The sequence below is a fragment of the Chiloscyllium punctatum genome, chromosome 34 (genome assembly GCF_047496795.1).
Source record: "Chiloscyllium punctatum isolate Juve2018m chromosome 34, sChiPun1.3, whole genome shotgun sequence".
Classification (NCBI taxonomy): domain Eukaryota; kingdom Metazoa; phylum Chordata; class Chondrichthyes; order Orectolobiformes; family Hemiscylliidae; genus Chiloscyllium; species Chiloscyllium punctatum.
Genome location: NC_092772.1, coordinates 54,122,192 through 54,148,057, shown reverse-complemented (window position 1 = coordinate 54,148,057; position 25,866 = coordinate 54,122,192). Strand labels below are relative to the sequence as shown.

The 25,866-nt window shown below is 42.9% G+C and overlaps 1 protein-coding gene across 1 annotated transcript in view; it reads right to left on the bottom strand.

Moving 5' to 3' along the window:
• Positions 1–3,904: 3,904 nt before the first annotated feature.
• LOC140458960 (uncharacterized) overlaps positions 3,905–25,866 on the bottom strand; it is a 36,354-nt gene continuing 14,392 nt past the window's right edge. Inside the window, exons 5-12 of the mRNA XM_072553696.1 lie at positions 19,137–19,259; positions 18,772–18,842; positions 17,488–17,665; positions 17,091–17,228; positions 15,004–15,275; positions 11,517–11,584; positions 8,484–8,674; positions 3,905–5,425 (exon numbers count right to left, since the gene is read on the bottom strand). Coding sequence (XP_072409797.1) covers positions 4,200–5,425; positions 8,484–8,674; positions 11,517–11,584; positions 15,004–15,275; positions 17,091–17,228; positions 17,488–17,665; positions 18,772–18,842; positions 19,137–19,259 — 2,267 coding nt within the window. The 3' untranslated portion in view covers positions 3,905–4,199. The remainder of the gene's footprint in view (positions 5,426–8,483; positions 8,675–11,516; positions 11,585–15,003; positions 15,276–17,090; positions 17,229–17,487; positions 17,666–18,771; positions 18,843–19,136; positions 19,260–25,866) is intronic.

Sequence of the window (25,866 nt, the reverse complement as noted above, 5' to 3'; positions counted from 1 at the left end):
AATAAGGTAAAAGAGGAGTACCGAGAGATTCAGTTGAACTGTATAACTTGCGATGTAACATGTTAATCGGGTGTGCCTACTCGTCACCCATTCTTATAAGAATGTTTTAATAAATACCTGCTTCGGAATTTGACTCAGACTGAAATTATTGAAGAGTGAGAGCCACTTCTCACACCAATAAGGGGGAACACACAGAGGATCGGGGGTGACATGGGGGGACAGACAAATGGAAGTACGAGACAATATATGTTACAGAACAGCAAAGGGATTTAAGGTGACTTACGCGACAGACACCGCAGACCTCCCAAACCTGTTCGCAGTAGGGACAATTCACCCCTCACTGTACCAAACCCCAGAGGGGGACATGTTCTGATAATGATAGTGACCCACTCCATTAGTCAGGAGTTCTGTACTAACTTGTAGGCCCTCACCACTTTGGGATATGGATTCTTGGGATCTCTATATTTTGGGGGGTGGTGGGGGGTGGGGGGGGGGGGGGGTGGCAGGGTGGTCAGCACGGCTCCTCTGTGTTAAAATCTGAAATTATCTTGTATATGGTCTGACTACCCTAGGCAACAGTACCTCAAAATCTCTGGAAGCAATTAACCCAGAGCTGGCTGAACTCAGACTCTACACACACAACAGACACATTACGTGGTGGACTATGAATCAGCACAGCAAGGGGGAGTTTGAACAATTATTGGTGACAATTGTATTACCCATGTTATTGATGCCTCTCATAATATTACAGAAGCCATCAAGAATATCTGAGAGCAGCTAGACAGTTTTCGACAAGGAGCTACAATTACAGGCTAAATTGTTTGCTAGGTAAATCTTGGGGACCCTATTTGGCACACGGGATAGTTCTCCTCATTGCACTCATGCTGGTATTCTGTGTGGGCCTCGGGTGTTTCAAGCTCTGCTGTAAGGTGTGACTGACAAGAACTGTACCAGCAGCGAGTATCACCACGGAAGAGTCCCCAATGAAATTGGCACTCCATGATACCGTTTGGGAGGAGGAGCTTCTCTGTACATTCAAATTGGGTGGTCTGTGGGAGATCTCCAAAATTGCCTCCTTGACCACAAAGGGGTGGGGGTGTGGGGGGCAGTGGGAGATGGCATGGGGCAGGGTGATACTAGGCACACGGACACACAAAATGGCAGCTGAACCATACGTTGGCCAGGTGACACACAAGGTGGCCACCAAGCCACAATGTGGAGAGAGACAGCAGGGCAAAACAGATACTGCCTGGGGTCACCAGAATGCCAGCACAATGCACGCACAACCCAGTTGATTAATTTAAGGCGGGTGGGGGAGAATATACGAGTAGCGTACACTGCCCACCAAAGTGTCTGGGTCCAGCCAACATCTTTGATAGAAATGCTAATAGCTTCATACGGACTCAATACAGGGTGATAATAGCCAGGGCTGCAGTAATTGTCGTTCTCAGGAAGAGCGATTAGCGCTCATTACTACAGCAATGGATTTCCATGCTGATATTGAAACTGACAATGTCTGTGCTGAAACTGACAGCTACCGCACTGGAACTGAGAATGACTGCATCAAAAGTACCAATGATTCTGCAATGTTTACCATAAACAAACCATGTTACAAAGTCAATAACCTTATCACTGACCTATTGTATCACAAAATATATAAAAGTGTCTTGACATGTGCTCCAGGTTGAGAGAAGAATCATAGATGTCCACTGTGCTGTTGGTGTCTTTCTCTCCCTGTAGCTCCGGTATTTCCTTGTGTAATAAATTCGTCATTGAACCCTGACTCTGACCCCGACACACATGAGTTTACAATTATAAATTCAATCTTTACATTAAATAGTGCATCCTTTAAATTACAATGGTGCTTGAAAGTTTAAAATCAATAGAAAATCATCAATTTGCTAGGAAACCACTTCCTAATATGATTGCAAAACATCAGGAAATAGAACATAGAACAGCACAGAACAGGCCCTTCAGCCCACGATGTTGTGCTGACCATTGATCCTCAGAGTGACATGGATACTTTGCAGAACAATAAAAGATCAAACAACAAACTATGGCATTTTTTTAAAAGTCACTGTTCATAAACAGAGATTTCTAAAAGAGAACTAATTTCAAGATGCATTCTAAGATGAGCTCAAAGCTGTGTATATGTTCAGCAAGGCGGCTGTGATTGTCACATGCTGCCACTTCCAACAACCCCTCCATAGTGAGCAAAACTGGGGCGAATGGTATTGGGGGCAAAGTACTAACTTGGATTGAAAGTTGGTGGGCTGATAGGAAACAAAGAGTAGTGATAAACGGCTCCATTTCAGAATGGCAAGCAGTGACCAGTGGGGTACCGCAGGGATCAGTGCTGGGACCGCAGCTTTTTACAATATATATTAATGATATAGAAGATGGTATCAGCAATAACATTAGCAAATTTGCTGATGATACGAAGCTGGGTGGCAGGGTGAAATGTGAGGAGGATGTTAGGAGATTACAGGGTGACCTGGACAGGTTAGGTGAGTGGACAGATGCATGGCAGATGCAGCTTATTGTGGATAAATGTATGGTTATCCACTTTAGTGGCAAGAACAGGAAGGCAGATTGCTACCAAAATGGAATCAATTTAGGTAAAGGGGCAGTACAAAGAGATCTGGGTGTTCTTGTACACCAGTCAATGAAGGCAAGCATGCAGGTACAGCAGGTAGTGAAGAAGGCTAATAGCATGCTGGCCTTCATAACAAGGGGGATTGAGTATAGAAGCAAAGAGGTGCTTCTGCAGCTGTACAGGGCCCTGGTGAGACCACACCTGGAGTACTGTGTGCAGTTCTGGTCTCCAAATTTGAGGAAAGACATTCTGGCTATTGAGGGAGTGCAGCGTAGGTTCACGAGGTCAATTTCTGGAATGGCGGGATTACCTTACGCTGAAAGACTGGAGCGACTGGGCTTGTATACCCTTGCGTTTAGAAGACTGAGAGGGGATCTGATTGAGACATATAAGATTATTAAAGAATTGGACACTCTGGAGGCAGTAAACATGTTTCTGCCGATGGGTGAATGCCGAACCAGAAGACACAGCTTAAAAATACGGGTTAGACCAATTAGGACAGAGATGAGGAGAAACTTCTTCACCCAGAGAGTGGTGGCTGTGTGGAATGCTCTGCCTCAAAGGGCAGTGGAGGCCCAGTCTCTGGATTCATTTAAGAAAGAGTTGGATAGAGCTCTCAAGGATAGTGGAATCAAGCGTTCTGGAGATAAGGCAGGAACAGGATACTGATTAAGGATGATCAGTCATGATCATATTGAATGGTGGTGCAGGCTCAAAAGGCAGAATGTCCTACTCCTGCACCTATTGTCTATTTCACACCTGGACCCAACACACCCTTCTCAGCTCTGGAATTGTGGTTTGGGGGCGGGGGGGGGGTGGGTTTCCCTCAGTTAGCTGAGAGGCAGGTCTCCACAATGTTGAGTGTTAGCAAGACTAATACCTTTAAATTGTTCATCCCACCCAGAGTAATGGGCAGTATATTAAACCCACACGAGTGTGGTAGGATCTAGTTGTATGAGGAGGTGTCCAAATCTCAAAATTCTGTTGAGACACAGAAATGCTGATAGGTTAATGGGTGGATAAGGCATTTGATGGCAAGTCGGAATGGAAAAAAGGATGGGAATCAGGGAAGAGGACAGGACCAGGAAAAAAAAGGTCGGCAAGGAGAATGGATGAAAGGAAGGAATTAGACTTTATCCTCACCCAAAATACTCCCACAGAAGAACAAATTTCCCACAAATGAAAAAGAACACTTTTATTGTATTTTTTCCAACAATACACTTTATTTCAAAAATTCTTAAGAGTATGTCATAAAACATCACCACTTCCAAATGACAGAAAGTGTAATAAAATTCAAACTTGTCTGCATATGGCAGAATACACATGTAGGAGATTAAGTACAATTGCAACTGCCTTTTGTCTCAGGCATACAGTCCAAGGGGAAGGTTCATGTGGGGATTGGCAACAGTAAAGTGGTTATATTTTCAGTCACCAATGCAACCAAACAGCAACAAAATAATAATCACAGTGACCTTTCACTGTCACTGTAATGAACCAGTCGATGGGACAAAGATGAAACACACTCTTTAATCACTTTAATCAGTTAAAACAGAAATAAATATTAAAAGTGAGTAAAACAGCAAATTATTTATCATTTACTATATCAGGTTTCAAAACAGTTTCTCAGGTGAACTTTAAAAGCTGCTGAGTCTTTAAAGTCGTTTCCACAATGTTGGCAGGTTTTAAAACAAGTGTGAGCTTTCAACTGATAGAGATAAACAAAAGTCTCCCCACAGTCAGGACATTTATACAGCCTCTGTCCTGTGTGGGTCCGCTGGTGACAACGGAGGTTCCGAGCCTGTGTGAAACTCTTTCCACAGTCAGGACATTTATACGGCCTCTCTCCTGTGTGGGTCCGCTGGTGACAATGGAGATGTCCAGCCTGTGTGAAACTCTTTCCACAGTCAGGACATTTATATGGCCTCTCTCCTGTGTGGGTCCGCTGGTGAACATGGAGGTCCCCAGACCGTGTGAAACTCTTTCCACAGTCAGTACATTTATATGGCCTCTCTCCTGTGTGGGTCCGCTGGTGAACATGGAGGTTATGAGATAGTGTGAAACTCTTTCCACAGTCAGTACATTTATACGGCCTCTCTCCTGTGTGGGTCCGCTGGTGACAATGGAGGCTATGAGATAGTGTGAAACTCTTTCCACAGTCAGTACATTTATATGGCCTCTCTCCTGTGTGGGTCCGCTGGTGACAATGGAGGTTATCAGATCGTGTGAAACTCTTTCCACAGTCAGTACATTTATATGGCCTCTCTCCTGTGTGGGTCCGCTGGTGACAATGGAGGCTATGAGATAGTGTGAAACTCTTTCCACAGTCAGTACATTTATATGGCCTCTTTCCTGTGTGGGTCCGCTGGTGATAATGGAGGTTCCGAGCCTGTGTGAAACTCTTTCCACAGTCAGTACATTTATACGGCCTCTCTCCTGTGTGGGTCCGCTGGTGACAATGGAGGCTATCAGATCGTGTGAAACTCTTTCCACAGTCAGGACATTTATGTACCCTCTCACCCAAATGGGTTCGCTGGTAGATCCCAGACAATGGGAAACTCTTACCATGGTCAGTACATGTGTGCAGTTGTTCTTCTTTGTGGATTTCTTGCTGCAGATGGTTTTCATCTGATTTAGTAAATTCTCTATTCTGGATGGATTCTGTAAATAATCCCTCCTGATTTTGTTGATGCATACGATCACTTTTATTGAAAGGAGTAGACTCCTTTCCACATGATTCAGGATGTCTTCTGATATGCTTCTGAAGAAAACTGGCAGTGGTAAATGCAACTTTGCAGTGAGGGCAAGGATAACACTCATCTTCCTCTCCTCCTGAAAGAGAATGAAAGAAAGTTGTCAGTGTAAATGAAACATTTCGAAGCTTCTTTTGGAAGCTGAATTCAACAATGAGCTGTGGTGGAAGGGTTGGTATTTTTGAATTTTCAGACAATCTTTACCAGCTTTGAGTCATGACATAGCATTCTGGTTTCTGAGCCAAGTTTGTGGGTTCATGTCCAGCTCTCGAGATGTGTGCTTATAACCCAGACAAACACTGCACCAGTGCACTTGGAGGGCAGCACTTTCAGAGGTACCATCTTTCAAAACAGGTCCCTGCCCGTGTGTTAAGGCAGACAACAATCACATGGCTCCAAGTGAAGAAGAACAGGATGTTTTGACAGTGTTGTGGCCAATATTTATCCACTGAGCAACATCACCCAGTCAGATGATCAGATCAGTTATCTCATTGCTACTGCTGAAAGTTTGCTGTGTGGAAACTGAAGTGTTCTGAAAGGGTTCAGAAAAGATTTACAAGGATGTTGCCAGGGTTGGAGCATTTGAACTATAGGGAGAGGCTGAACAGACTGTTTTCCCTGGAGCGTCGGAGGCTGAGGGGTGACTTTATAGAGGTTTACAAAATTATGAGGGACATGGATTGGGCAAATGGACAAATAGGTGGGGTCGGGGAGTCCAGAACTAAAGGGCATAGGTTTAGGGTGAGAGGAGAAAGACATAAAAGAGGCCTAAGGGGCAACGTTTTCACATGGAGGGTGGTACGTGTATGGAATGGGCTGCCAGAGGAAGTGGTGGAGGTCGGTACAATTGCAACATTTAAGAGGCATTTGGATGGGTATATGAATAGGAAGGGTTTGGAGGGGAAAGGGCCGGGTGCTGGCGGGTGGGACTATATTGGGTTGGGATATCTGGTCGGCATGGACAGTTGGACCGAAGGGTCTGTTTCCATGCTGTACATCTCTATGACTCTATGAAAGTCAGTATGCTTCAAATGGCTATATTTCAGGTCTAAATAAATTTGGGACATCTCAAATACATCTAACCCTCTGCCAAGATTGCCTTTCTTTCTTCACTTGGAAGTATCAGGATGATTTTAAGGAAACAGTTCCTGAATTCAGTACCTACTTCAATGTGTAAACAGTTTGCGACTCAGAGACAACAACAGAGTCAATAAGAAGGGCCCACATTGTAAAGGTGAAAGGCAGAAAGTTTTGAGGAGATTTCAGAAAAACATTTTTTTACCCAGTGAGTGGTGGGGCTCTGGAATGCACTGTCTGGGTGGATAATTGAGGCGAAAAACCTCACAACCTTTAAAAAGTACTTGGATAAGCACTTGGAGTGTCACAACAGTCAAGGCAAAGGGCCCTGTGCTGCAAAGTGGGACTAGTATAAATTGAGAGTTGATTTGTTAGCACAGACTTGATAGGCTGAACAGCCTCTTCTGTATTGTATGATTCTATGACAAGACCTGAGAAGGACTGACACATCAACATGTCGTTCTCTAGGGGAATCAGGAAAGGGAATAAAGTCATAGAGACGTACAGCACAGAAACAGACCCTTCGGTCCAACCCGTCCATGCTGACCAGATATCCCAACTCAATCTAGTTCCACCTGCCAGCAACCGGCCGATATCCCTCCAAACCCTTGCTATTCATATACCCATCCAGATGCCTTTTAAATGCTGTAATTGTACCAGCCTCCACCACCTCCTCTGGCATCTCATTCCATACATGTACCACCCTGTGTGAAAACGTTGCCCGTTAGGTCTCTTTTATACTTTTCCCCTCTCACCCTAAACCTATGTCCACTAATGCTGGACTCCCCCACTCCAGGGAAAAGACTTTGCCTATTTACCCTATCCATGCCCCTCATGATTTTATAAACCTCTATAAGGTCACCCCTCAGCCTCCGAAACTCCCGGGAAAACAGCCCCAGCCAATTCAGCCTCTCCCTGTAGCTTAAATCATCCAATCCTGGCAACATCCTTATAATTTTTTTCTGAATTGTTTCAAGTTTCACAATATCCTTCCAATAGGAAGGATACCAGAATTGCACGCAGCATTCCAAAAGTGGTCTAACCAATGTTCTGCACAGCCACAACAGCCACAGCCCAACTCCGACCAAGAAGAAATGAGGAACAATACCACCAGACCTCCAGTCCAGAGAGGACCTTTTGCAGTGTAAACATAATTTAACTGAACCTAATCTTCATCACTCTTTGTGCTCTATGATAAACACAAAGATCAAACAGTCAATTATCTGTGTTCTCTGGTGAACTTTTTTTAAACCAGTTAATATATTCTATCCATAGCTGCTTTATCACAAAATCAAATAAGTTAAACATCTTTAATGAATATCTCTGAAACCTTCAAGGCACAACATGGAAAACATTCACGCCTTCCATTTGAACATTACACAACTGAAGTCTCTCATTTTGAATCTGTTCTGGTAAATCTCTACTGAACATGCCTCAGCACATTCTCACTTTTTCCAAATTGAGATGCCAAGAATTTGAAATAGTATTCCATCTGAAGTCAAAAGGGCCATTTATAAAGGTTTCTCAATATGCATTTGTGTCATGTCAGTAAGTCCTTATCGATGTATTAAATGCCTTTCTGAGTTATGTGAATCTCCAGATTCCTCTTCATGCATGAACATTTTATTCAATGCCATTGAATTTACATTATCACTCCTCACACTACTCTGAGCTGAATTTCATCTGCTGTGTCTTCCCACTGTACGTCTATCTGCATTTTCCTGTGGTCCTCCACGCTCCTCTTCACTATTTACCATATTTTCAAGGTTTGTCAGCTGCAAACACTCATGTATCCCAAAACAGGTCCTTAACATATAGTGGAATCAGCAGGAGGCCCAGTACTGGAATGAACCAGATTATAACCATTTAAATAACAGATATTCCATTCAGAATTATACTTTATTTCCTGATTCTTAAACCTATTTTATGTTCATGCTGCCACTCCTTCTTCACAAGGATTTCAATTCAACTAACGTGGCACTTTATCAAACAATGTTGATATTGAAATAAAATTAGCCATTTCTGTTTGTTAAGTTCTCAATTTTGGACAGAATCCTTACCTTTTGGATTTTGTTTCATCATCCACATTGCTGTCCATTTGATTCCAAGTTCTTTGCCATATTCATCACCATACCAGACCAGCAGCTCGCACCGAGGAGGAACACGCTTGCAGGTTCTGTAATAAATTTTGCCATGGTGCTGAAAGGCTACAAGGTTCTGCTCCTCTTCCTTTCTGGCACAGTTAACAAATCTGGAAAATAACAAGTTAATACTTAACTGACCAAAAGTCAGTTCAAATTGTTGCATGAACACAGATTGAGAAGCAGAACAAAAATGTGTCAGAATGACAGGGCATTCATTACAAAATTACAATGCATGCTATGCATACTGTACAAGATAGTTTTGTCAACATTTCAAAGGAGATGGGGAGGGATTTTAGAAGGGCGGCACAGTGGCCTCACTGCTGCCTCACACCACGAGGGATTGAGGTTCAATTCCCACCTCGGGTTAATGTCTGTGTGGAGTTTGCACATTCTCCCGAGTCTGTGTGGGTTTCCTCCGGGTGCTCCGGTTGCCTCCCACGGTCCAACGAAATGCAGATCAGGTGAATTGGCCATGCTAAATTGCCCATAGTGTTTGGTGCATTACTCAGGTATAAATGTTGGGTAGGGGAATGGGTCTGGGTGAGTTACTGCTCGAAGGGTCGGTGTGGACTGATTGGGCCGAATGGCCTGTTTCCACGCTGTAGGGAATCTAATCCATAAATAGAAGAAAGGGTAGATTTGTAAATATGGGTTGCCCAGTCTACAATTCGTCTTCTGGAAAATGTTTGGACCAAAACGTTTGCTAGACAGCTTAGAGTCTAAGGTAGAGTCACAGAGTCATTATCCTACAGCATGGAGACAGACCCTTTGGCCCAAACTGGTTCATGCTGACCAAAATGTCCACCCATGCTAATCCCATTTTCCTGCACTTGGCCCATATCCCTCTAACCATTTCCTATCCAGGTATTTGTCCAAATGCCTTTTAAATGCTGTTAATGTACCCGCCTCAACCACCTCTGCTAGCAACTCATTAACATGCGTACCACCAACTGTGTAAAGTCGATGCCCCTCAGGTTACCTTTTATTCTTTCCCCTCTAACCTTTAACTGATGCCCTTTAGTCCTCAATTCCCCAACCCTGGGAAAAAGATTGAATACATTCACCCTATCCATGCCTCTCATGATCTTGTACACTTCTGTAAGAACCCCCCTCAGTCTCCTACGCTCTAAAGAAAAGCATCCTCGCTTGCCCAACCTCTCCCCGTAACTCAGACCCTTGAATCCCAGCAACATCCTTGTAAATGTCTTCTGCACTCTTTCCATTTAATAATATCCTCCTGGCAGCAAAGTGAACAAAACTCCAAGCACAATACTCCAAGCACTGTACAACATAACTTCCCAACTTCTATACCCAATGTGCTGACTGATGAAGGCCAACGTGCCAAAAGCTTTCTTCCCTGCTGTCTCTACCAATGACTCCATTTTCAGAGAATATGGAGTCAGCCCTTCATCAGGAACGAGGGCGTATGCCCGAAACTTTGATTCTCCTGCTCCTTGGATATTGCCTGGCCTGCTGTGCTTTTTAGCACCACACTCTTGACTCTGATCTCCAGCATCTGCAGTCCTCACTTTCTCCTAAGAACCTTATCAAGGTCTTTACTGAAATCTATATAGACCATTACGGGTCAGTTCATCAAAAAACTCTTAACAAATTGTGAGGCATGACCTCCCATGCATAAAAGCATGCTGACTATTCCTAATCAAACCCTGTCTTTTCAAAGGCATGTACATCTTACCTCTCAGAATCTTCTCAAGTAACTTACCAACCACAGATGTTCAGATTGGGTCAAGGTTCAAAGGTATTTGCATCCATAACCCTCTGAGAGAAGAAATTCCTGCTTATTTCACTCTTACATTTCACATCCCTTTATTCTGAGACTGTGCCCTCTGATTCGAGACTCTCCCATGAGGAGAAACATCCTCTCAGCATTTATCTTGTCACGTCCCTTAAGAAGTCTCTACATTTCAATTAGATCACCTCTCTTTCTTCTAAACCTCAGTGAGTAGAGTCACAATCTGTTTAGCCTTTGCTCATGAGACAATCCCTCCATGCCAGGGATCACCCTCGTGAACCTTTGTTAAATTGCTTCCAATGAAATTACACACTCTCTTAAGTAAGGGATCCAAGACTGCTCACACTCCTCCAGGTGCAGTCTCATCAGCACCTTGAACAGGTGAAGTAATACTTCCCTAATCTGATGCTCCAACCCCTTTGAAGTATGGGCCAGATTTCTGTGTTTTGTGTCCAAGTACCTCAAGTCCCTTTGTGTTGCAACCCCTCTGTAGATACAGATAAATTTTGTGATGTTCATTGCATTATTTATACATAGTTTCAACATCATTTATTCCAAGATTGGATTCTGAATGGATAACATTCTGTGTGTCTGAAGGTTTTGATAATTCAACCACGGGTCAATCTCCAGTCATAAGTCCTTGGCTGAAGATGGTTGTGCAAAACAGAATAATAGAGAAGGAGAGAAGACTGTAAAAAAAGATTATCAGCTTTTTCCAGACTTAGAGTCAAAGTCACAGATAAATTAAGCATATTGAGACATTAGGAGACTTTTCTTTGGTTTGAGCACTGCACAAAAGATGTTTTTCAGTACTGTCAAGGGTTTTTTTTGGGGATTTGTTGGTGTTTTGCATTCAGTGAGATTATACTTTCACTGTGTTCGACATTTTAGAAGTTGTGACATATGTAAAAGCATTAGTTTATTTTATTTTATCATCATTTATTCTGATTCATAAATTTTACTTTTATTATTAAAACCAAATCTGCAATATTGTGTGCTTATGTTTCAGTGAGAGACCATCTTGCTAAAACCAAGACAAAATATAACCTACCAAGCCGGATGTCAGTCTGACCAGTAATTACTTGACCAGTAATAACATAACATAAGATCATAACAGTTATTATATGTGATGCTTCAGGGTAGGGGAAATGGGCTGCGAGCCAAGTTCTGGCAATATTATATCAGTCTTCCCTTACCTCATCCAATTTGATTTAGATTCATCCTTTGCATCAATGTATTCAAAATCTTGCTTTCCTTTACTGATCTGAAGAAAGGTATTTGATAAAACAATTCGATTATTAAAAGGAATCAAATATATCTTGCTTTTAGCCACTGATCTAAGTTTACAGGTGCTGAGTGCAGTGGCTTCACTTTTTTAGTGAAAGCTTAACAATACTCTCCTATATTTTTAGTGATTATAGCTTAAACTACAAAACCACACAATGTAGTAAACAGTTTCAGGGAGATTTGAATGGTCAGGAAAGAATCCCAAACTAATTCAAATTGCCTTTGGTGTTTGTCATGTTGCTATTTTTCTTACAGTTCCTTCTACCCCTCACCTACTCTGCATTTCTCAATCAAAAATTTCAAGGTTCTGATTTTTTGTTCCCCAGTTGGCCAATTGCTCACTATGAGGAATACCAGCGTATTAGTTCCATAAACACTCAATGTATTGAAATGAGAATTTCTTTTTCATAAAGGCTGTCAATTTTTGAATTCTCTCCCCACGCTAGCCATGGAAGCTCAGGTTTGAGTATATTTCAAGCACATGTTGATAATTTTTCAAATTAATTGTGTAAAGTGATAATGAAACCGTGTGAGTAAAAGGCACTTGAGTGTCTAATCCGCCACAATCATATTCAGTGACGGACCAGGCTGATGGGAGTGAATGGCTTACTCTGGCTCCTATGTGCCTGTGAAGGAGGAAAGGAACAGAGGAAATGCAAAATCAATTGAGGAGAGAATGAGAAAAAGAAGTGAAGGCCAAAGTAATCCAATAAGAAGTGGCAAGATTAGATCGTACACAATAGAGGTAGAACAAGGTGTTTGGATACAGAACTGGCTCAAAGGTAGAAGGCAGAGGATGGTGTGGAAGGTTGTTTTTCAGACTGGAGGCCTGTAACCATTGGCTTGCCACAGGGATCTGGTCTGGGTCCACTGCTTCTCATTATTTATGCAAATGATTTTGGTCTGAACGTGGGAGGTACAGTTAGTAAGTTTGCAGATGGTACCAAAATTAGAGGTGTAGAGGACAGTGAAAAAGGTTACCTCAGAGCACAACTGGATCTTTAGACGGGCCAATAGGGCGAGGAGTGGCGGATGGAGTTTAATGTAGGTAAATGTGAGGTGCTGTATTTTTGAAAGGCAAATCAGGGCAGGACTTATACACTTAATGGAAAGCTCCTGGGGAGTGTTGTTGAACAAAGAAACTTTGGAGTGCAGGTTCATAGTTCCTTGAAAGCAGAGTCACAGATATACAGGGTGATGAAGAAGATGGTAGTACACTTGCCTTTGTTGGTCAGTGCATTGAGTGTAGGAGTCGGCTGTACGGGACATTGGTTCGGCCACTTTTGGAATGCTGCAATTAGTTCTGGCCTGACTGCTATAAGAAATATGTTGTGTAACCTGAAAGGGTTCAGAAAACATTACAAGGATATTGTCATGGTTTAAGCTTTAGGGAGAGGTTGAATTGACTGGGGCAATTTTCCCTGGAATGTCGGAGGTTGAGGAGTGACCTTAGAGGTTTATAAAATCATGGCTGGTATTGATTCGGTAAATAGACAGGTCTTTTCCCCTGGATGAGGGAGTCCAAAAGGTGAGAGGGGAAAGATTTAAAAGGGATCTCAGGGGCAACTTTTTCTCTCAGAGGGATATGCATGTATGGAAAGAGCATCTCGAGGAAGTGGTGCAGGCTGGTACGATTACATTTAAAAGGTATCTGGATGGGTATATGAATAGGAAGAGTTGAGTATGGACCAAATGCTGGCAAATGGAACAATGTTTATTTAGAACCTCGCAGTTTTCAGACAATATTGAAAGGTCCACCATCCTGATTTGGTCTTTGGGGAGAGATTTTTCTATGGGGAGATCAAGACTTTTTTCACATTGGCATATCATTTGTGTAAAAGGCAGTGCTCACCTGAATATATTTGTGATTAAAAATGCCTTGTTTATAAATATAAGTATCTTTTATACTGTCAGAAGGCAAAAAGAGGAGATACAGCAGTCTCTCCAGGATAGCAGCTGGTGACTAGCAGAACTCCACAGGGGTCAGTGTTGGAACTACAACGATTCACATTATATATTAATAATCTGGACACAGAAATTGAGGGTCTTGTTGCTAAGTTTACAGATGACACAATAGGTGTAGGGAACAGGTAGGGTGCTAGCTTGGAAGAGGTCCAAAAGAGGATGACAAAAATGATCATGGGGATGAAGGGCTTGTCATATAAAGAGTGTTTGAGGACCCAGATTCTGTACTCAATGGAATTTAAAAGGATGAAGAGTGTTACAAAGGAGAAAAGGTTGAACCACCCTAATAATTATACCGAAACACCAGCCCCAATCTGTTATGGTGGGAATATGTCTTCCCTTCTAATAATTAAACCCACAAAATCCAGAGAAGCCTGTTCTACCATTTGTACTCTGTTATAGGTTTAAATGAAAGGAATCAGTGATACTCGCTTTATAAGTAACGACTCATTTATTTAACCCTAACAGTGAACAAATTAACAGAATTACAAACAAACCAAACAATTCCTCACTAACTACTAACTATTCCCGAACTGAACTAAAATTCTACTGGTCTGCTGTTCAAACAAACACAAGTAATAAGAAAACAATAAATCAAAACATAAGTCTCTCCAAGTTCACATCGAATGTGTCTTCTGGAAGGCTATCTTTTCTGTTATCTTTCCAGTCTTCCTTCTGCTGATCCCAAGTTACAAACACATTTCTTCTGCTGGTCCTGCTGTTAGGGATGTCTTCTCTGTAATTTCTTCTGTGAGGACTTTTAGCTAGAAGTGCCATGCTACTTTATGCACAGGTAGTGCTTTCTTAGAGATTTCTTGTGAGAGCTCGATGTTTATTTCTCAGATGGAGAGATTGCACTCTCTTCAGATGGCAGTTGGTTCTCCCCAGTTTTCCAAAATGCCCTCACCTTTATACCCTTGATGACCTTTTAATTTTTTTACAATTCAATTGGTTAAAGGTTGTCAACACCATTTGATAGGTTTTTAGTATCTGAGGGCATGGTTCAAAATGATTGGCTAAATTTGAACAAAATTGCTTTTTTGGTAAAAACACTGATTGGGCTGCTCGATAAAAATTGTTTCAATTATATCTATCTACTTGTAATCTGCAATTTTAATTGAATAGAGGTTTACTTGCTTTCTATCACCATGTTATGGTGATTGCTATTCCAGCAGTCAGTCACTCAGCAACCATCAGCCCTATAAAGAAAACTTAAGTAGGCCAATCTTAACTTACGAACCATACGTCTTTAGGTTTGTTCAATGCCAAGTACATTACTGTCAAACTTGATTCCCCTGGCTGTCCATTCATTGTCAAGACTGGAGCAGCAACCAGAAACAGAAACCTTAAACTTTTCACAAATATTTTCCAATGAGTCCTGAGCTTCTTTAAAAACATGCAAGAAACCTGATAATGATGACAGACACTCACCACCCATGAATAGCCACTGACAGCAGCTGATTCTTCAGTTGATGTGACTCCTTCATAGGGTCCAAAATGAACTCCTTTAGGAATAGCCTTTCCTTCATTCCACACACCAAGACCAGCCTTTCTAATTTTAGATATCGCAATGCTGAGGCCCTCTGGAAGGGTTAAACGTGCTCGATCTGGTTGATTGAATTCAACAACTGTGTCCTTTATGAACACTGGAGGACCATGCGCAGGACACTCTTCAACAAAAAATGTCTCGCAATCTTCGCAAACTGTTGAAACACACAAAATTAAAGATGGATCAGGATTTCAGTTCATTACTCAATATTTATGAAGGTGACAAGGCCCGCATGGAGAAAGCTCACAAAAACACCTTCAATCCATTCGTTGTCAAGAGGGCAACACAGATTTCAAGGAACGGTAACAACGCAAGAAAATGCCACTAACTTTGAGCCAACCTCCACTTACATTTATGGAGATGTACATAATGGAAACAGACCCTTAAGTCCAACTTGTCCATGCCGACCAGTTATCCTAACCTAATCTAGTCCCATTTGCCAGCACTTGACCCACATTTCTCTAAACCCTTCCTATTCATATACCCATCCAGATGCCTTTTAAATGCTGTAATTGAACCAGCCTCGACCACTTCATTTGACAGTTCGCTGCATACATACACCATCCTCTGCATAATAAGGTTGCACCTAAGATCCCTTTTCTATTTTTCTCCTCTTACCCTAAACCTATGTCCTATAGCTCTGGCTTCCCCCACCCCATGCAAAAGACTGTCTATCCTGTCCATGCCCTTCATGTTTTTATAAACCTCTATAAGGTCAGAATATGAACAGCATTAGCTCTTAGGGGCAAGGTACTGGCATCAACAGAGATTGGCTGACTGGCAGAACAGAGTGGGGATAACGAGGTCTTTTTCAGAATGGCAGCTGGTGACTAGCGGAGTTCCATGGGACTTCATGTCGGGACTATTCATGTTAACAATCTGGATGGAAGAACTTAAGTCATTGTTGCTCAGCTTGAAGGTGTCACAAAAGTAAGTGGAGGGACAGGCAATGCAGAGGAAGCAGCAAGACTGCAGAAGGACGTGAACAAGTTAACAAGAGTCGGCAAAGAAATGGCAGATGGAATACAATGTCTGAAGAGTGAGGTTATGCATTTGGATTGGAATACAGACATAGATGATTTTATAAAGAGGCAAGGCTCTGGAAATCTGAAGTACAAAGTAACTTGGGAGTCCTGGTTCAGGATTCTCCTCAGGTTAATATGTAGGTTCAAGTGGCAGTCAGGAAGGCAAAGAGAATGTTGACATTCATTTCAAGAGGTCTACAACACAACAGCAATGATATACCTGCTGAAGCTGTAAATGGGTCTGGTCAGACCACATTTCGATATTTGAGGTGGTTTTGGGTTCCGCATCTAAGGAAGGATGTCCTGGCCTTGGAGGGTTCCAGTGGAGGTTTCCAAGAATGATTAAAACTTACAGAACACTGAGAAACCTGGGCAGAGTGGTTTTGGAGATAAATGTTTCCACTGGTAGGAAACAGGGTGGTTAATCTGTGGAACTCGTTGTTGCAGAGGGAGCATCTTGTGATCATTTGTAGTTGGTGATGAGGAAACATAAGTGCTTGATTCTGGGCAAACCCAGGGCTTTTCCCTTGCTAGGCTATATTTCTGCAGCAATGGTCTAGTTTTAGATTAGATTAGATTACTTACAGTGTGGAAACAGGCCCTTCGGCCCAACAAGTCCACACTGACCTGCCGAAGCGTAACCCACCCATTCCTGTACATTTATCCCTTTACCTAACACTATGGGCAATTTAGCACGGCCAATTCACCTGATGTGCACATCTTTGGACTGTGGGAGGAAACCGGAGCACCCAGAGGAAACCCACGCAGACACGGGGAGAGCGAGCAAACTCCACACAGTTGCCTGAGTTGGGAATTGAACCCGGGTCTCTGGCACTGTGAGGCAGCAGTGCTAACCACTGTGCCGCCCAGTTTCTCAAAACCTGTCATATCAACCCTTGCAATAAATTTTTCCTGAAGAATTGGCTAGGTCATTTTTCACCTACACAGAAAATCTTCATCACAAAGTTCCCTTTCTTCAGTGTAGATCTTTCTCTCTTTATTTCTCAAACTGTATCTTCGCTCTTCCTTTTTATTGTGTGTTTCCTCACTTGAAGATTCCAAAGTGTTTCCAGTACAGACAACTGTGGAAGAAATCAGAAAGATTTGAATAATCCCTGAAAAAATCCAACATTTCTTTGTTGTTTTATAGAAAGGGTATTTTCTGTTTCAAGGTCAGAATCTGTAGATAATTATATATAACAAGAACTGAGTAAGTTTCATGAATCACTGCTGAAGTAGACACATTCCCATCAAAAGCATATCCTCACTAAAATATAAAAATAAAGTAAAATCCAAAATCAACAAATCTATTCAGAAATTCCTTTATTCCTGGACAGATACCTTTGATGGATTCTTCTTGAGCCTCAAATTCACTCATCGCAGTATTAGTTTCTTGGTTGATCTTTTTAACTGAAACTGTCTCTTCCAGAACTGAGGGAGTGTCCTCACTGAAGCTCCTTAAATCTGCATCTTTGTCCTCCTGTAAGTGGGATGCAATTGCCAATTGTCTTTTCTCGTTCTGAAATGTCAAATGTAATTTTTACAAATTGTAATTCTCAAGTTTCTCTGCGTTACCAGACTCTGTTGAAGGTAAGGTATTTGTCTGTTTCCCTTTCCAGTTGGTCTCATTTCATACTTAATAAACCAAAGTTCCCAACCACCCATTTGAGAAATGTATTCTCTCTCTCTCCAGTTACATATTTTAGGAATTCCCTTGTTTGAAACTATCCTTCTGTATTTCACTTAGGTAAAGTTAATCTTCCAAGTAAGTTGTAGGTATTTCAATCTGCTGTTATTTGAAAATTTCAGGTTCTCAGGGTGCATTTATTGATAATCAACATCAAAAGGAGGTAATTTACAATGTCACTAGATCATGAAATTTAAAATGACAAATCTGCAAGTGGAGAATAGGATTAGAGATAGAAACAATATAGAATCAAGGTCGCAGTAACTCTGGGCAGAAATACCACCAAGGATAAAAGGAAACACTGAAGCTGGAAATCTGAGATCAACACACAAAATATTCAAGTGCGTACTAGGTTATCTTGAGTTGGAAGAGTAGATAATGATGTAAGTATTTCAGCTACAGAGAGAGGCTGAATTGACTGAGGCTGGTTTTCCCTGGAGATTCGGAGGCTGAGGGGTGACCTTATAGAAGTTTATAAAATCATGAAGGGCATGGGTAGGATAAATAGAAAAGATCTTTTCCCTGGGAAGAGGAGTCCAGAACTAGAGGCCATAGGTTTAAGGTGAAATAGGAAAGATATCAAAGGGACCTAAAGGACAACTTCTTCACACAGAGGGATGGAATGCATGGAATGAGCTGCCAGAGGAAGTGGTGGAAGTGGTGGAAGTGGTACAATTACAGCATTTAAAAGGCATCTGGATGGTTATATGAAAAGGAAGAGTTTCGAGGGATATGGGCCAAGTGCGAGCAAATGGGACTAGATTAGGTCAAGAAATCTGTTGGCAGGGACAAATTGGACCAAAGGGTTTGTTTTCGTGCTGTACATCTCTAGGACTCTAATATATCTTTCAGATGTTGACAGGGTTGCAATGAATATCCAAAAGTTTCTTTTTGACTTGATATGTTACCTGGTAACAACTCTGCGCAGACCAAATTACCTTTTTGCTGTTCTCTTTCTTTGTCTTCTTGGTACCATCATTCTTGAAAGATGGCTTAAAGGTTCTCACCTCTTGAAAAGAATTTCAATTTCATTTTAGATCTTCTAAAGTTGAAGCTTTTTTCCATTAGCAACACTGACAATCCTTAACATTTTCAAAGCAGAATCAAATATAATGTAGCTAAGAAGCATATTTGCGTTAATTCTAAATGCACCTGCATATACATACGTAAAGACAAATACTCAATTGACTTGACTTTGCAAGTTATAAATGTAAAGTGACTGCCTCTAGCTTCCTCATGGCTCACACAAACATAAAAATAAAACATTTTAAGATTTTTAACAAAGGAAACAAATTCTACTTACGTAGTGGGTTTTTCACAAGACATTTAGGTGTCCAATCTTCATCTGAATCACTAGATTCATACACACAAGGTCGATTACCCCTGCCATGTCTCGACATGAATGCTGGCTTTGGTACGTTCAATCCTGGAAAAATTAAAATATTTCAATCATTGGCCATTTACAATTGTCAGTATTTATTTTTACTTATCAGACTGAAATAAGAAACCTGTTGAATCTAATCATTTCAGAATCTCAGGTAAGAGCAATACAGGACATCCTTCCACGAATGGCACCCAAATGTTCATCCAGCTACAATTAAGCAAGTTAAAAGAAGCTGTCACATTATGCCAGATTGGTTGGAACACAGCACCCAGGCGAATGGACATCCAGCAGCCTTTAAATTTATTTTTCCCTTCTAGTATGTGAACAATTGCAGAGTCAAAATGAAAGCAGCATATTGTGATGCCTCAGCGTAAAGGAAAAGGAACGGCATCTGAGATACAGAGGTTACCTCAATTATTTCCAAGTGATTGCTTTGTGATCTTGAGTCAGCACATTAAAAAAGTGTAAGATTTACTGCAATGAGCGATTGAAAACAACACAAGTACTATGTCAAAGATAAACATGGACAGCACATCAGCCTGAAATAACAGTACATTTTGCAAAGAATCCACATTTCAGTCAGCAACTAAGTGTGGAAAGAGATACTTACAAACTAATGTCAAAGGATTAAGATTTTTTTCTGCTTTCTACAAATACCATTCTCATTATAAATGACAGTGTTTCATTGTGGTTTCACACTACTCATATCAATTAGAAATCAGTTCACGTTGATTGTGTTTCAGGATTGGTTGGAATAAGTCCTTTCAGGGAAGCAAAATTGAGAGGCATAAGTATATATATTCCAGCACCTTGCTTAAAACAGCAGTGAGACCCAGAAAGGAAGTGTGCACCCCAGCATCCTTTTCATTCAATTCAGCTCTTAGCCTGGAAGGTTAAATTTGATTCAAAATGATTTTAAAATATGAAATCAAACAGCATCTCAATGTAACTTATTTAGTAAAATGCACTGATTAATTGAGAGCAATAAGCTAGTCTTGCAGCACTTGATCAGATTTGTGGGCGGCACGATGGCACAGTGGTTCGCACTGTTGCCTCACAGCGCCAGAGACCCGGGATTTCAATTTCCACCTCAGGCAACTGTCTGTGTGGAGTTTGCATATTCTCCCAGTGACTGCGTGGGCTTCCTCCCACTGTCCAAAAATGTGCAGGTTAGGTGAATTGGCCACGCTAAATTGCCCGTAGTGTTAGGCAAAGGGGTAAAAATGTAGGAGGATGGGTCTGAGTGGGTTGCTCTTCGGAGGGTTGGTGTGGACTTGTTGGGCTGAAGGGCCTGTTTCCACACTGTAAGTAATCTAATCTAATCATCTAATGGCAGTTGTCTTTTCCCAAGGATGAGAGTTTAAGATCAGGAGAAATCCCGTCGTGACCTGGAACCTTGCCTGAGGCCAGGCGGTCAATGGCCTTGCTGAGCTATTCTACTGATGGATCTGCGCCTAGTTCATACATGCTCAGCAAGCACATGATGGCATCAGGTGGTGAAGCGAATACAGTAGACAACAGAATATTGTTCAACCCACCTCTCTATCTGCTGGCCTGTGTTTGTGATTAGTTCCCCAGTAGAGGATTTGAGGGGGGCTGTCTTGCTCTGAACTGGCCCTCGTGCCTTCTTGATGCCTTTATACACTCCCCTAATGTTCCCCGTCTGAATTTTCTCACTTGGCTGTGTCCCATACAACGCCTGACTGTCTACTGAACGTGGTTCCAGACAGCCCTGAGAATCTGCAGGTTCTTCCCACTAGCTGACCACTTGTACTCAGCTAGAGCGACACGCTTGGCTTCAACAACGGCGGTCATCTTGGTTGTCTTAGCCTCAAACCAGTCTTTCTTCTTGCTGGTCTTCTTACCAAAGCCAGGGATGTGTGGTGCATGGTATCCTGCAAGGTTTCCAACTTCTCTGTGCCAGAGTCTCAGTGTTGTGACACACTATGTTCTCTCTCGAAAGCCTCTAAGAACTGTTGCACAAGGTTCGGTTGGGACATCTTGTTGACATTGATGCAAGGGTTCCCCTTTTGCTTAGTGTGATGGAATCTCTTAGGTTGTAGCCTAATCTTGCAACACACTAAGGAGTGGTTTGTGTCACAGTCGCACTATGATAAGAGCGTGCGTGGAGAACATGTTTGATGATGGCAGATCTAACTCGGATCAGATAAAGTTGGTGCCAATGCTTTGAGCGCCAGTGTGTCCTTGTGCTGAGGCTTTGTCTGAAAGTAGGAGTTAATGACACACAGTTCAAGCAGTCATTGTCCATTCTCATTCATTTTGCCAACGCCAAAATGCCCAAGGCAGAATGGCCATGAGTCATGCTCTGCACCCACTCTGGCATTGAAGACATCCAGAAGAACAAATTGTTCCTTCCTTGGGATGTTGCTCATGAGGGGTGCAAGTTTGTCGTAGAACTCATCCTTTGTGTTTGACGTGGAGGATAGTGGCGAGGCATACACGCTGACAAAGGTGACTGGGCCTGCTCTGGTGTTGAGGCGAAAAGTCATGAGTTGCTCTGAGACATTGCTGCCTGGTCCTACTGTGTTCATGATGCTGTTCTGTCCTGCGAAGTTGACTCTGCTCTCTGGGCTGTTCAGAACCCCTTCCCTGCCAGTAAAACATGTAATCCTTCTCTTTCAGTGAGCCTGCTTCTGCCAGTCTTTTTTCCTGGAGGGCGGCTCTGTCCACGTTGAGTCTCTTGAGCTTGTTATTTATGATAGCTGATTTCCAACAGTCACTGATGTCCTGGAGAGGTCGATCATCATTGTCTGAACATTCCAACCTCCTAGTTTCAGAGTTGGCCACTTTTGTTGTTTTCTTTTGTTGCTTGGTGCGGTGATTACAACCTGCTGTTTGGACAATTCCTAATCCCCATGCACCCAATGACGATAGCAGATTGTGGCGGGACAGCACTTTACTGGCTGGGAGCTGCCCAGCTTGAGGCAGGCGATAGCTATCCAGTGGGATCCAAAACTCTCTCCTACCATCAGGAGCAACCCCTGGTGTTGCGCCCTATGCCAATCTTGCGATGACTTAATAGCAGTATCTGCTGCCTCCCATGTTGTGTTGAAGCTGCAGGCGAAGCAGACTGTCCTCTCCAAGTGTGGTGGTGGTGGCAGGATGCAAGCCTAGGCAGTGTGGTATGGGGAACAAGCTGTTGCCCTTAAAGTATGTCTCCTCCCTCTCCACGACAATAAAAGAACAGCAAAGCCATTACCAGTTCGCTACCAGCGTCGCCACAGAAGCTGCCAGAACGAGACTGTAGGTAACGACAAACTGCCTTTGGGGCCCTGGCTCTGGATTTTTCCTCCAGGTTTACTCATGAAGCCTTTCCCATGGGTAAGTCTGACCGCAAGGCAGCAGAGGTTTGAAATCGGATTTTCCTTCACCTTGCTCAAATATCTCCTAGCCTGCCTTATCCTCATCTCTCCTAACCCATAACTACCCTCTCCATTTGCCCAGATTGTCTACCCAGCCTATAATTACCTTCTCATTCGATACATATCCATCCCATAACTACCCTCTCTATTCATAAGTACCGCCCCACACCCATCCTATAACTGTTCTCTCTCTTTCTCCACCCCATACCCAACACTCATCCCATACCTCCTTTCTCTATTTACCACCACCCCCAATTGAGCACCAACCTATCTCTCTCCATTCATCCCCTCCACATCCATCTCATACCTCCCCTGTGTATTTGCCTCCCCCCCGCAACCCAGCCCATATCCCTCTCTTTATATCTCCAATCCCATCCCATGCCTACCCTCACCATTTGCCCCCCCACCCCCCCGCCCAGCCCATACCTACACCCTTTCTGCCCCCGAACCATGAGACCACATTAACCCTCTCTACATCCCCAACCCTCAGAGCATATTAACTGTGGTCTCTACCCCCATCCCTCAGACTGCCTTAACCCCTCACTCACCTCATCCCTCAGATCGCATTAAATCCCCTCTGCCCCCATCCCTCAGACTGCATTAACCCTTCTCTCTTCCCCATTCCTCACAGCACATTAACCCCTCTCTCTCCCCCACCCCATTCCCTCATAGCACATTAACCCCTTTCTCCCCCCATTCCCCCAACCGCATTAACCCCTCTCTCCTCCCCCATTCCTCAGAGCGCATTGTAAGAATGGTACATTTTAGGATACATTTTAACCTGCTTGAAACTGATATGCTAAACAAAATGGTGTTAGGGCAGGGTATTGTTAGCTAGGACATGGCCAAGTATAAACAAAGAAAACAAAGAACTTACTGTGAACATCAAGATAACGAGTGCACATGACAAAAGGCTTGTCCCAGCAGTAACTGAATTGGGGGCAGTTGCACACAAAACTACAGGAAATGCCTCTTTTTAAAAAAGGTATAAAAAGCCTTGGCTTGTGCAATCACACAGGGGAGCACTTGCAGCATTGCCTAGTGTGTAAGCATACACTTGGGATTGCTGGGCTCCCCCACCATAAAGTGAGAACCAATCAGTAAAGGATCCTTAACATTTGGGGGCTCGTCCGGGATCCTGCTCCCTGAAGAAATGTAAGCTACTGATGCAAACCTAGGATTCGGCAAGAGTAAGGAGTGCACAACCGAATCCCTAATGTTCGGGCTCCGGTAAATGACTCTTGGGAACACTGTGGTCCCTAGCTTGAGGTTGATATGGTTCCCCACCGGGATCCACGAGAGAACGAGGTGTAGGAAAGACTGGACTGAAGGAAAAAGGTTTGGTGTTAATTTACAGGAATATGGTGGCCCCTGAGGAATTTGTCATGGGTGGACTTGTTCAGAAAATCGGGTCAGAGATAGAAGTTTCTTGAAGGTCGGTTGTGGGTTGACAACTAACCCAGCCAAAGACAGAAGTCTCGATATAGGGTTACATAAGGACAAAAGAATTAGGAAAAACTAAAATCTAATCTGGTCAGAGGACATACTCTGAAACAAGCTCCGATTGACAATTAAGGCTGTGTAAATTCTTTATTGGGATTTAGGCATAAATTCATCTTACATTTTAAAAGATGGGACAATGAGTAGACAAGAGTGACGGGGATTCCCCAGTACAGTACATGTATAAACAGAATTTAGAAAAGGGAAAAGACAATAGAGTATTGAGCACACAGTTGACTAAATATCTGGGCACTGATAAATGGCCATAAGGGGATACCTGGAATGTCACTGCAATCAAAGAGGCCGAAAGGAAAAAAATGAGATAAAAAGGTGAGTGATAAATGGAAGGGAATGATTAGGGAATGGAAACAGAAGGCCAAGAGAAGCCAGGACTAAAAGAAAATTAAGAGTTGGCAAGATAATGCATGTAAGAGAGGGACTGGATGATGTACGACGATGGGGGCATAAAAGAAATGGGAAGTTTTGAAAGCTGAGTGTTATTGGTATGACAAACAAAAGGAATTAAAACCAGACCCAAAACCTGAGAGCACTCTCCAACTGGCAGTAACTCAAAAGGATAAGGGGAAAGGCTTAAACTGTCTAGACAACCTGTCCAGTATGGCTGCACTTTTTTAAAATTCTGACGATGAGGATCCCATTAAGGGTGGGTCCTGGGGAAATCCACCACCATATGGCCCACCACTCAAGGGTGATGGCCAATCATCACCTGACCCCTACTTGAAAATGATAAATCTTCTCTGGACGGTGGGGGGGAGGGGGTAGTGGTGGTGATTAGCCCACCAGGACATGGTCTCAATCCCGCTGATGCAGCAAAAAGCAGAGATAATCGCAGAGAGCCTGACAGATCAATTAAGTTTGCTGATCATTCCACCAACAATGATGATATCTCCCGGGGAAATAGACGGGTGGATGAGTTTGCCCAGCAAGGAGCGCAAGAACAGCACCACCTTATTAGCGCAGCACCCTTATCACTTTACAACACTGCAGCCCAAAAGCGAGAAGGTAAAGAGCTTACAGGGGGACGCCCCTGTGGTCAAGAAACACAGGTGGCAATGTAGGAGGGTACCACTGACGGTGCAACAGGTCTTTGGCTAAGCCCTAATAGTAAAGTTTGTGTACCTGATTCCTTCTTCCCCAAGGAAAAAGTGAGGACTGCAGATGCTGGAGTATCAGAGCTGAAGAAGGGCTGATGCCCGAAACGTCGATTCTCCTGTTCCTTGGATGCTGCCTGACCTGCTGCGCTTTTCCAGCAACACATTTTCAGCTCCTCTTCCCCACCCTGCTTGATTATGTTCACTCATTAATTCATGCGGGCAAAGAGGGAATGGTAAAATTATGTAATGCAACCTAGTGGCACCCGAAAATGAATAAAGAAACTGGTGAATTGTGGCATTTTGCCACATATGTGCCAAGCACAACCCAGGAAAATCGGTGCCAGATCCAGGAGGGAAAACATCGCTTCTGCAACAGCCTTTTCAATGTATTCGACTTACTCTTGTAGAACTACCGCGTGTGCACTGTTACAAATATTGTTTGGTTATTATTAATGTTTTTAGCTGCTGGATGGAAGCACAGCACAGCCCACTACGGATGGGATTGCGGAAACCACAATTATGATCCTGCTCTGGGACATCATTCTGAGATTCGGTTTTCCTGAAATCATCAGTTCTGATAACGGCCCCCATTTTGTGGCAAAGATAAATAAGGAACTGGGTGAGAATTTTACTATCAGACAGCAGTTCCAC